The 12,981-nt window shown below is 36.7% G+C and overlaps 1 protein-coding gene across 1 annotated transcript; it reads right to left on the reverse strand.

Annotated features, from left to right (window-relative positions):
* Positions 1–396: 396 nt before the first annotated feature.
* Positions 397–9,842, reverse strand: LOC128171907 (uncharacterized). The gene is made up of 4 exons (XM_052837674.1): positions 9,591–9,842; positions 6,523–9,249; positions 806–4,607; positions 397–464 (listed from the first exon to the last, which is right to left on the reverse strand). Exons 2-3 carry the CDS (start codon positions 9,142–9,144, stop codon positions 1,185–1,187), a joined length of 6,045 nt encoding a protein of 2,014 aa, XP_052693634.1. The 5' UTR covers positions 9,145–9,249; positions 9,591–9,842; the 3' UTR covers positions 397–464; positions 806–1,184.
* Between the last annotated feature and the right edge of the window lie 3,139 nt (positions 9,843–12,981).

Here is a 12,981-nt window from a genome sequence, read left to right on the forward strand (position 1 = left end):
CAGGTGTACACTACAGACCATATATAACATGGCCTCCCCCTCACCAGGTGTACACTACAGATCATATATAACATGGCCTCCCCCTCACCAGGTGTACACTACAGACCATATATAACATGGCCTCCCCCTCACCAGGGGTACACTACAGATCATATATAACATGGCCTCCCCCTCACCAGGTGTACACTACAGACCATATATAACATGGCCTCCCCCTCACCAGGTGTACACTACAGACCATATATAACATGGCCTCCCCCTCACCAGGTGTACACTACAGATCCTGTTTGACTCCTGTATAACAAACCATTAAACCATACAACTACAGCATGTTCTGTACCCAGAGTTATCTCTCTTGTTTTATTCAACCAATTCAAACATCATCTTTATTCTGCCTTTGCCTACAGATAGTGAACCAACACAACAATCCAGTGCATCGAATTTATTGTGTATGCGGTAAAAAACTGAAACAAAAACAAAGTATGAATTACTCATACGTTCTCAAACAATGTACATGTAAAGACAAAATGCATATAATAATAGATTGTAATGAAAGAATAGAAATACAAATAACAGTATTAAGATAGGGTCCAAAACAATGAATTTTATCATAAATGGGTTTCCATAGAAAAATGTAACAAACGTACGTTTATTTACTTAGACTGACAATGACACTAATGGCGTTCCATACTTTTTAGAGATAATTAGAAATTTACTTATAAGCTGCATTTATATAAAATACAAAACAGTAAACACATAAATGAATAGCCGTGTATGTAATATAAATCAACAGAAAACTACTTACAGTGTGTGGCAGCATACGAATACAAAAAACATGTTGGATGGACTGAGTGTCCTTGTGTGGGTCACACAAACAACAAAACAGGAAGTCAACAATTAGGAAAAGTAACTCTAAATTATATAATGAAAGGATAACTCTAGGTTCAAAAAGGAAAGATAACTGCAGAAAATACATATCAAAATGATAATGGAAGATAACTCTAAATGTATTTAGATAATAATTAGACTTTAGCAAAATACACAATCACACAAAATCTTGTAAACAATACACTCCCCGTCTGATATCTTTAGATATCACTATCCAACATATTTACAAAATAACCAAAATATTCCAAACGAAATACCAAACAGTTCTGATTAACATGAAGCACTGTTACAAATATTTAAATTGCCATCAAGAGCACAGTCTCTGTAACCGGGCGCGTGTATAATGTGTTAACGCCATTCTTGTTCACACGAAGTTGTACTTTACGGACTCTCTTGTCTGATACGCTTGGGAACACTTGATCCACTACTGCCATCTTCCAGTCACAGCGATGGGCTGAACTGTCCTTCAATAAAACGACATCACCGACGGATAGGTTTCTTTGGTGCTGTGTCCACTTTTGTCGACTTTGAAGGGTGACTAAGTATTCCTTACGCCATCGTTTCCAGAAGAGGTCTGCGAGTAGTTGAACCCTTTTCCATTGCGCTTTGAAGGCATCTTTCTCGTCAAATGGTCCAGGCGGTTCTCCTCCTTTGTCCGTTTTCTGGGTCAGAAGGGTATATGGAGTGAGAATAAATGGGTACTCTGGATCAGTTGGAACTGGCACCAGTGGTCTTGAATTAATAATGGCACTAGCCTCAGCTAAGAACGTAACGAGGGTCTCGTGTGTCAACTTCTTTGCTGTACCAGTAATCAACAATGAATCTAGTATCCGTCTTGTAAGGCCTATCATCCTCTCCCATGCGCCACCCATGTGGGATGAGTGTGGTGAGTTGAATATCCATACTGTTCTGTTGTCAAGAAGAAACTTGTTGACAGGTCCATCTTCTACGTTTATAGCGTCAATTCCAAGACTTTCTGTTGAGCCAACGAAATTTGTGCCACGATCTGATCTAAACTCTTTAACACTTCCACGTATAGCGACAAATCTCCTAAGTGCATTAATGAAGGATGAGGAACTCATCTCTTCGATGACTTCAATGTGAACAGCTCGCGATGAAAGACATGAAAACATTACAGCCCAGCGTTTTGCATGAGCCAGTCCTCCTCTAGTTCGACGTGCAAGAACTTCCCAAGGTCCGAAGGTATCCACTCCTACACTTGAGAATGGAGGTCCTGGTGTTAATCGATCTTCAGGTAAGTCAGCCATGAATTGATGTTCTGGTTTTCTCCTCATCTTTCTGCAAGTCACACAGCTGTATATCATCGAGGATACGATACGCTTGGCTCCTGTTATCCAATATCCAGCAGATCTTATTGAGCCTTCTGTGAAGTGGCGTCCTTGATGTTTGGTAAGTTGATGATAATGGCGCACCAACAGTGTAGCTATGTGTTGTTTGCCAGGAATAATGACAGGATTTTTCTCAGTGACTTCCAACTCTAAATTCATCAATCGGCCTCCTACACGCAAAATACCATCATGGTCTAAAACTGGATTCAGCTTTACAAGTGAACTCTTCTTATTGAGAGCTCGGTTTTCTCTGATACTTCTGATCTCTTCTCGAAAAGATTCACCCTGGACCGCTCGAATGATGTGTTTTTCTGTTTCAAGATAAAGGTCAACATCTTTCGCTTTGTTGCAGAAATGCCATCCTCTGCATGGTTTTGTTCCACTCCAACATCTGGCAACATGTTTCAAGCGTGCAATACCTGAAACTAAACTACTCCAGGTTGAGTATTTGGTAAACCTTTCAGTTCCAATGGAGGGTTCTTTAACGTGCAATGTTTTAACAATTAGCGTAGGTCTAATCTCTCTGTCATTCTCTGAGTCTACGAGGTCATACTCTTGTGGCATCTGTTTGTCATGATCAGATATATCTGTTTTGCCTTGGTCTTTACTTTCAAGGAACCATCGTTTCGGACCACAAAGCCATGGGCTGTTTTTCATATTTTCAACTGCGATTGGTCTAGTTGATTGATCTGCAGGATTGTGTTCTGAAGGAACATAGCTCCATTGTTCTGGTGAGGAGACTTTGTGAATCTGCTGTACTCTGTTGCTTACGTAAGTATAGAAACGTTTGGTTCTGTTGTAGATGTAACCAAGGACAACTTTACTGTCTGTATGGTAATGAATGTCTTTAGGGTCAATATCCAATTGATGTTGAATGATTTGAGAGATCTCAACACCAAGCGCTGCAGCACATAACTCCAAACGAGGGATGGTTACTGCCTTCTTAGGTGCAACTTTTCCTTTCCCTACTATGAATCCTTGATGAAAGTTACCATCTTGATCCTCTGCTCTCAAAATAGCAACTGCAGCAATGGCCTCCTCGGACGCATCAGTGAATACATGGACGTGTTTCTGAAGGAGCTTCTCGGTAGGTACGGAAAGGTAAGTACGAGGAATTTCCAGGTTTTCTAAATACCATAGTTGTTCTTTCCACTTCTCCCATTCTTCTTGGTATTGGTCAGGTAAATGTTGATCCCAGTCTGTAGACTCTTCAGTAAATTTTCTAAGCAGTAACTTGCCTCTGATGAGAACTGGTGCAACAAATCCTAAGGGGTCATAAAAGCTATTCAGACAAGAAAGGACTCCACGGCGTGTATACGGTTTCTTGTCTAAGGAGAGTCTGAAGGTAAATGCATCAGATCGTAGATTCCAGCTTATTCCTAAGCTGCGTTGTATGGGAAGAATATCCTTCGATAGATCGAGAGACATCAAGTCCTTTGCTAGGTTATCAGTGGGAAAGTATTTCATGACATCACTGCTGTTGGATACAAACTTGTGAAGTCTAAGTCCTCCTTCTTGCAACAAAGCTTGTTGAGTTCTCTTCATCAGGCTAACGATCTCTTGTGTGGATGGCAACGAAATCAACCCATCATCAACGTAAAAGTTGCGTTCTACAAAACTTCGGACGTCACTTCCATAGGTTGATTCAGCATTCTCTGCAGTCCTCCTTAGCCCATATGTAGCGACTGCAGGTGATGGACTATTGCCGAAGACATGGACGCACATCCTGTATTCCACCAATTGCTTCTGAGGATCGTTATCTAAGTACCAGAAGAAACGTAAGTAGTTCCTATGATCTTCTCGCACTTTAAAGCAGTGAAACATTTGCTGAATGTCGGCCATAACTCCGATGTTATCAAGTCTGAATCGCATCAGAACACCAAGTAGACTGTTTGTCAGGTCAGGGCCAGATAGAAGCACGTTGTTCAATGACACCCCATTACACTGAGCTGATGAATCAAACACCATTCTGACTTGATCAGGTTTTTTTGGATGGTATACGCTGAAGATTGGTAAGAACCAGAACTCTTCATCTTTCTTTAATGGTGGTGCTAGTTCTGCGTGTTCTGCATCCAGAATGCGTTTCATGAAGGTCACTGCGTGTCCGCACTTGACTGGGTTCTTTCTAAGGTTAGTGTCTAAGATCATGGCTCTTCTCAGTGCTTGTTGTCTATTATCCGGAAGTTTACATCTAGGCTCTCGGAACGGTAATGGTGCAACCCACTGTCCACTATTGTCACGACAAAACTCCTTATCCATAATGGCTAGGAATTCTTTATCTTCTACAGACAGTCCTGGCTTGTCATCGTCAGGAGATGTCTGGAAAATGTTCTGTCCAATTGGTTCGTTTCGTTGTGGATGTTTAACCCTCTAGTGCCCAAACCCAATTATGTCAGTCAGAAAATTCTGACTTTTATAAATAAAACTTGCATCATCATTTTTAACAGGAAATCGGATAGTTTAACGCAATATCTCAATTTTTCTACATTTTACAGCTTGTAGCATATATGCTACATTTGGCATTACCACTTCATGTTGCATATATGATACAAATACTCGAATAATTCAAATTGAAAAAACATTTAATTTGCTAAAATATTTAAATAACTGACAACAATTATAAAACATAACAAAAAACAGACTTAAAATTTTTAAGTATAACCAGCAATAGGTCAAACTAGAATAACCAATTGTCAAATCTGAACAACTCATATATATGGCACTAATGGGGAAGCATTGTTGAATGTTTCATTTTCATGAAAAAGCTGTAAAACAGTTTCTGTCTTTGTTAGACAAAGATGAGCACACAGGCACCTGACCTTTTAAATTTTTGTCATAATAGAGATAAATACCCAAATAATAGTAATACACAAGGTACCCATCGCCGCCATCTTGGATTTATTTCAAACTGTCACATCAGGTAAAATTTCTACTTAAAACTCATTGGTTAATTATTTTTTGACCTTTTTAATCTCCCGATCTAAGCTTACAATTAATTAAACCAAAATGGTTCATTACACCTGACATTAATAAAAACCATCCTTCAACCTGCACCTACTGCCCTAGATATGAAACAAAAGGCTAAAGGGGGACGGAATTTTTCTGCATTGCGTCAGATATACTAGTATTTGAAATCGTATGGTCAGGAACCATGAGTTTGAAAATTGGAGTGGAGTAAGAAATCTATCAGGAGGAGCTTCCTCAGGTTTTCCCTTAAAATCAGTGTATGGGTCTTTGTACTGCTGGTTTGAGCAATTCCATTCCTGGTTTTGCAGCTGAGGTACATGTAGTACATCTAAATGGTCTGCATCTTCAGTTATTTCACATAAATTCAATTCCCTGAGAGGAGGATCACTATGATTTTTATACTATTTCTCTCCTTGGTGTAAGCTGCTTCCAAGGGCGGGGGGGGGGGGTGTAAATATTAGGAGTCAGAATCACATTCATGAACAGAGGAAGGCTTTTGATTTTTTTAGTTGATATAAAGTCTCAAAATCATGAGTCAGATGATTCACACTCACTGATAAGAAAAAAAATAAACATTAGAAATAAACATCCAAAGTAGAAATGAATGATTTATTTGCAAAATACAGAATTATTAATGCAAAACCTGTATATTGATATCAGGATAGTTTGTGTTTTATTTAACTGTAAAGCAAGTGTTTAATGCCCAATGTTTCATATGTGATACATAGATTTACCTTAATATTATTCATTGATAAGCAAAAAATAAAAACAATCTTTCGAAATAAATTGTGTAGTATTTACTGTACATAACAATACACATCACAAACAACTGTTTATTTTTCAATATTCAAGTTATTTGCAATGTGTAAAGTGCCCAAAATTTAAATGAGCTGTATTTTCTGTAAATGCCCGGTGTATCATATAATATACAAAAAAATAAATTCCCGATGTATCACATATGCAACACATCATTTCAAATAAATTTTTGCATTCAGTTATGTATTATTTTAGGGATTTTTCATACTCCATTCAATTATTTGATCCTTTTGAAAGATATTTTTTAAGTGTTCTTACAAATACTCACTATGTACTCTAGAAATTGACTGAGGAAACTCTGGCTCTGTACAGTGTTATGTTCTTCATAGAGGCAGCCATGTTTGATAGGGTAAACAAGTCATGTGACGTAGAGTTAGGTTAAAATCCAAAACTAAACTTTGCTAATATGATAGTGGAGAGTTCAAATCAAAGGGAGATAATTTATTATATACAATAATTATCATTAAGCATATTATCCAAGTCCATGTAGCATATATGCTACATGGGGCACTAGAGGGTTAAGGATTTCATCACACTGAATTTGTTTAGGTAGGGTCTCCTTGACAGTGATATTGTTTGGACAAGGGGCAGATAAGGTAGTTCTTCCATCAGACATAACTGCCACTTTGTTTGCCACTACGACATCTGGTCTGTGAGTCCTTCCAAGACAAACTTCGCCTACAATAACCCATCCGAGTTGAAGTTTCTGGGCGTATGGAGTATTTGGAGGTCCAATGCGTTGCTCAAGTATGTGATGTGCATCACCAAGATCACGTCCAATCAAGAGAAGAATGTTGATTTCTGAATCTAGTGGCATCAGGTGATCGGCTATTTCTCGTAGATGGAAATATTTTTCTGCTACTTCTGGGGTTGGTATCTCACCTCTGTTATCAGGAATTTCATCACATTCAATGACTGTTGGTAGGTTGAAGTGACAACTTCCATCAAGAGCTTCTACTACTAGTCCATTGACTCTTCTTCCACTACAAGTTGATTGTCCGCTGCACGAAAACAGTGTGTAGGATTCAGATTCACTCTGAATATTAAAAAAGTCAAATAATTGGGATCTTGCGAGTGTGCGATTGCTCTGTTCATCGATGACTGCATACACCTTAATAGCTTGCTCGCTGTTGAACGACGGATATACACGAACAGGAAGGACCTTTGCGCATGATCGACCACTGAAGGTAGTTCCACAAAGTTCAGTGCACTTGTTGGAAACTTCAGTTTTCCTTCCAGTTTTCTCCCCGCCGTCAGCAAATCTGGGGTTATTGTTTGCCTGAAAGTGTTCTTTATCCCATCTGCCAGCTGCTTTAGGCTCAGAATTTCTTTGTTCAATATGCAACGCTGTAGCGTGACGAGAGCTTCCACAAAGTTCACATTTGATGGTTGCAGTACAATTTCTCGACAAATGTTTTGATTCACAGCATTTATAACAGAAATCCATTTCTCGTAAGAGATCTTTCCTTTCTTGTAAGGATTTAGCTCTGAAGGATCTACAGTGGTTCAGCGAATGGTTTGCTTTATGAATTGGACATCTTGGTTGCCGTTCTTGTTGAGTTGCATCGTCCGTTGCTAGTTCGGTTTTTCTACTGTGAACAGGAAAAGTTCGTTTTTGTTCATTCGTTCTTTTCTCTGTTGTTAATGTCAGAGATCCATCAGTTTGGAAAGCTGGATCATTTTTCACAATGCTGAGTTCTCGAATGAATTTTACAAGGAAGCTGAACGGTGGAAATGGAACACAATAGTATCTCTTGTACTTGGACGCTTGAGACACCCACTTCTCTTGTAGACCTTGAGGCAGCTTACTGATGATAGGATTGACACCGGATGATGAGTCATAGTATGACAGCAGTGTTGCGTATTGCTCGTTCTCCTTTGCTGATTCTATCTCTGTTAAAATGTCAAGCAGATCGTAGAGCATTTTAGGATCTTTTATTGATATTTTGGGAAATCTGTTGAGCTTATCTTTCAACGCCGATTCTATCATTTCTGGTCTGCCATAGCGATCCTCCAAACGTTCCCAAATACGATACAGTCCTTTAACAGGGTCATTGATGTTAGATCCCCTTATGCTACTTGCGAACCTTTTTGATTCTGGACCAAGCCACTTAATGAGCAGATCCATTTCTTCAAATGCTGAAATGTTTAATTCTTTCACAATGTTTGTGAAGCTAGCTTTCCAGGTTTGGTAAGAGTCTGGTTTGTCGTTGAATGAGCTGAACCGTGACATTAGAAGGTCTTTTTTCAGGAGAAATTGTGTTAAGTTCTCTACCACATGGTCACTTGCGGCTACGGGTTCTCTTAACTTTCTGATGCTCTGAGGTGGTAAAGGATTGTCAGGTTTGTTGCTCTGCTCTTTGTCCCGATCACTCATCTTGTCCAGTTTGTCAAATGAAACATAATCACTCATTGCTCCTCGGATCGTGGAATGCTCACGTACATAGTTTTCTGTGTATTCACGTTTTATTTGTCCCAATGAATCATAACTACCAGGAGGATGTTGTTTCGGCAATGACAGACGAGAACTATGAATGTCGAGCTCTTCTATTTCTGCTTCTAACGTATCAATCTTCTTCTGGTGTTCTAAGAGCTCCATTTTGGCTTCTAGTAAGGCTTTCTGCTTGTGAAATTCTCTTTCTTTTTCAACGTACTGATGTCTTACTTTTTCCGTTTTAGGATTTTCAACTTTTTTCAAAGATCGATATGATTTACCAATGCTGTTCGATATAGATGCTTCAGATCTCGTTTCATACTTTTCAGAAAGTATTTCGGCAGCATCAATTAACAGGTCCTGAATCTGACGGTCGAAATTGTTCATAATGCTTAAACACTTTTGGTGCCTAATCATTTGATTGTCTAGTTCTAAATCACTTTCTTCTGTGCAGGTGCGGGTTAGAAAGGAAATGAGGGACTCATAACTATCTCTATATTCAAATTTCACCATCTCCAGATGACTTTCAACTTTCCGTAGATATTTGATATCCATGATGGAATCGTCAAATTCTGTCAGGATTCTTTCAAATTCCTTCCAATCTTTCTTGAGGTTATTCAAGTAGTAATCCAAATTGGACTGGAACATCTCTTGGCCTCTGGGCGTAAGTGTACGTATCCGCCTATCCATATTGTCTGTAGCTGCACACTTTTTTTACTATTCTGCCTTTGCCTACAGATAGTGAACCAACACAACAATCCAGTGCATCGAATTTATTGTGTATGCGGTAAAAAACTGAAACAAAAACAAAGTATGAATTACTCATACGTTCTCAAACAATGTACATGTAAAGACAAAATGCATATAATAATAGATTGTAATGAAAGAATAGAAATACAAATAACAGTATTAAGATAGGGTCCAAAACAATGAATTTTATCATAAATGGGTTTCCATAGAAAAATGTAACAAACGTACGTTTATTTACTTAGACTGACAATGACACTAATGGCGTTCCATACTTTTTAGAGATAATTAGAAATTTACTTATAAGCTGCATTTATATAAAATACAAAACAGTAAACACATAAATGAATAGCCGTGTATGTAATATAAATCAACAGAAAACTACTTACAGTGTGTGGCAGCATACGAATACAAAAAACATGTTGGATGGACTGAGTGTCCTTGTGTGGGTCACACAAACAACAAAACAGGAAGTCAACAATTAGGAAAAGTAACTCTAAATTATATAATGAAAGGATAACTCTAGGTTCAAAAAGGAAAGATAACTGCAGAAAATACATATCAAAATGATAATGGAAGATAACTCTAAATGTATTTAGATAATAATTAGACTTTAGCAAAATACACAATCACACAAAATCTTGTAAACAATACAATCTTATAGAATTTGAATTATCCGAGAAGAACATCTTATGGTCTATGAACTCGTATTTCATGATCAAAATATCTGTGTTATAGACTAGCATTATGGATTTTGTTATCAATATTTTGTCAAAGACTATAGAAATTTTTTAATTTTCTCAAAATGATTGATTATAGGGATTTTATTACCGCACTCAAATCCACTTGGATTAAAAGACTTATTAGGGCTGATACAAAATGGGTTAAGCTTCTAGAATCCATTCTGAAAATTAAAATCCCAGAAATATGGAGGAATGGCACAGATTATTCATATAGTTTATGTAAAACTTTGGGAAATTCATTCTGGAAAGAGGTGTTCATTAGCTGGTTAAAAATACAGGAGCAAAATGTATTAATAAGTAAACCCCAGGTTATAAATGATAATATATGGTACAATCCGAAAATCACAGTAGACAATAAATCAGTATTTTTTAAAAGCTTTGCCAATACAAGATTTATTTTTGTTAGTGATTTACTTAATATTAATGGAACTTTTATAAGCTTTGAAAAATTGAAACAAATAAATCCAATGACAAACTTTATTGAATATGCAAGTTTAAGAACTGTTGTAAGGACCAGACTGAATACACAAGATTTAAACATACCAAACTTACAAATAATAAAAGAATATGGACCTGTTATCCCTAATCATATCCTAATTTTTAATAATAATCGTAAAGGCTGCAAACTTATGTACAACTTATTATTAGATAAAAAGAGAGAAACATGTACATCTATACCAAAATGGAGAGAAAATGGTCATAACTATGCACAAGAAACCTGGCACAAAATTTTTGAACTCCCCTTTAAATCTACACAAGAATCAAAACTACATTGGTTACAGTTCCAAATTCTTCATAGGATTGTTCCGACAAATAAATATCTTTTCAAAATAAAAAAAGCAGAGTCTCCTGTATGTACTTTCTGTAAAAGAGATGAAGAGAGTATTGGACATTTATTCTATGAATGTACTATTGTAAAAGAATTATGGTCTGCTGTTGAAGACTGGATTTTGCGACAGTTTGATTTGTTAATAACATTTGATAAACAATCAGTTCTCTTTGGAAAATATAAAAATAGAGATATTTATAGATTTTTTAACTTGTTGGTTCTTATTGTGAAGCAATATATTTTTTCTTGTAAATACAAAAGTAATACAAATCCAAATATACATGGATTAAAAAATGTTGTAATAGAAAGGCTCTTGACTGAAAAATATATGCTAATGAAAAATTGTTGATATAAGGAGTATGAAAGCCATTGGCAAAATATATGTGATAAGCTATAGCACTGTACTATATATAGTTAAATTGTCTCTTTATGTGTCTCATCTCAATCTTGTTTTGAACTGTGATGTCCTTTTTTCGTGTTTTATCCTTTTTTCCTCCCTTAAGTATCCCTGTAGAACAGGGATCTATCACATGATTATGGTTTAAGTTTTATATTCATATATGAACAATGCCCCAAACCTTTTCCTTGCTCTCTCCCCTTCATTTACTCTCTCTCTCTCTCTCTCTCTCTATCTCTCTCTCAAAATTTACTTTCACTACATAAGAACTGTATAATATAGAATAATCATATACTTAGAAGCTTTTCAAGATAATTATATAAATACATGTACAAGATAAGTCATATATGTATGTATATATGTTGTGAAAGTGAAAAACTCAATAAAAAAAAAAAAAAAAAAAAAAATTTAATTTTGTATCAACAAAATTGTACATTTTGTAATTGCAAATTTGCCATAAATAAAATAACGACGAAAAATGATGCTGAGATGTAGACAATTAATATATTCACTCTGATCTTAGCTAACGGTAGCGATAATGAAAATATTCAGTCTGACCTTGGTTACAGCGGATGATAATATATTCACTGACCTACGTCACAGTTACGATTATTTATATATTCACTCTGACCTTAGCTAACAGTGACGATTATTAATATATTCACTCTGACCTTAGCTAACAGTGACGATTATTAATATATTCACTCTGACCTTAGCTAACAGTGACGATTATTTATATATTCACTCTGACCCTAGCTAACAGTGACGATTATTAATATATTCACGCTGGCCATAGCTAACAATGATGATTATTAATATATTCACTCTGACCTGTGACCTCTGCAGTGTGCATGTGTCGGCTTACTATACCATGTATATTACGTACTGTATTTTTCCATGTATTATACTGGATGTGTGTGATAGTCACATAAAATTTGCATATCAAGAGTTACTGATCATGACGCTTACAAATATGAAGTTTTAATAACAGGTTCAAATAAATATATGTACAAGACTTTGTTGTTTTGTTGTTTACTTATTTCAAGGAAAAGTGGGCGGATCCAGAATATTCCCTCGGGGAGGGGGAGGGGGAAGGGATAATTGTTTTGACCGTGGGGGGTCAAAGGCATAGATAAGAATTTTAAGATTACCAAGGAGAGAGGTTGTTCCAGGTCAAAATGTGACCCTGATTGATTTTTGGGGACAAATGTTAGCAATATCAGGAGTGTTTAGATCCATGGATGACGTCTATTTGTCACTCATTAGATAAAACTCTGCCAATCAGTTAACTTAGAGGTGTATCTAATGTTGTCACTAAAGAAATGTAGTTACTCCATATGGTCAAATGTCCAGAGATTTAAGTTCACGGAATGATCCAGGGTCATCAGTTCACTGGGTCAAATTGTCAATGTCTTATGACTGGTCTGTAAGTTCACGGAATGACCCAGGGTCATAGTTCACCGGGTCATCTTGTCAATGACATGTTTTACTTGATATTTATATTAACTATAAACAGAATCACGACCTTTATTTATTTTGGAGGAGCTGACATACTCCTTAACACATTGACATACCCCCACCCCAAAGATAAAAAAAAAACCCACTGTTTTTGACAAACTTCAATTCCTAATCCATTTGTGGGGGTGGGGGGGGGGGTAAGGAATATAAAAAGGACTTCTTTTTGGGGGTTACTTTCCGACCAATACATGTATCGTGTATTTTGAAGGAATCTGTAAACAATGAAAGCGTTAATTTGAGAGAGAGAGAGAGAGAGAGAGAGAGAGACAAGGGTGAATATGTTTAACAATTTT

This window comes from Crassostrea angulata, chromosome 2 (genome assembly GCF_025612915.1).
Source record: "Crassostrea angulata isolate pt1a10 chromosome 2, ASM2561291v2, whole genome shotgun sequence".
NCBI lineage: Eukaryota > Metazoa > Mollusca > Bivalvia > Ostreida > Ostreidae > Magallana > Magallana angulata.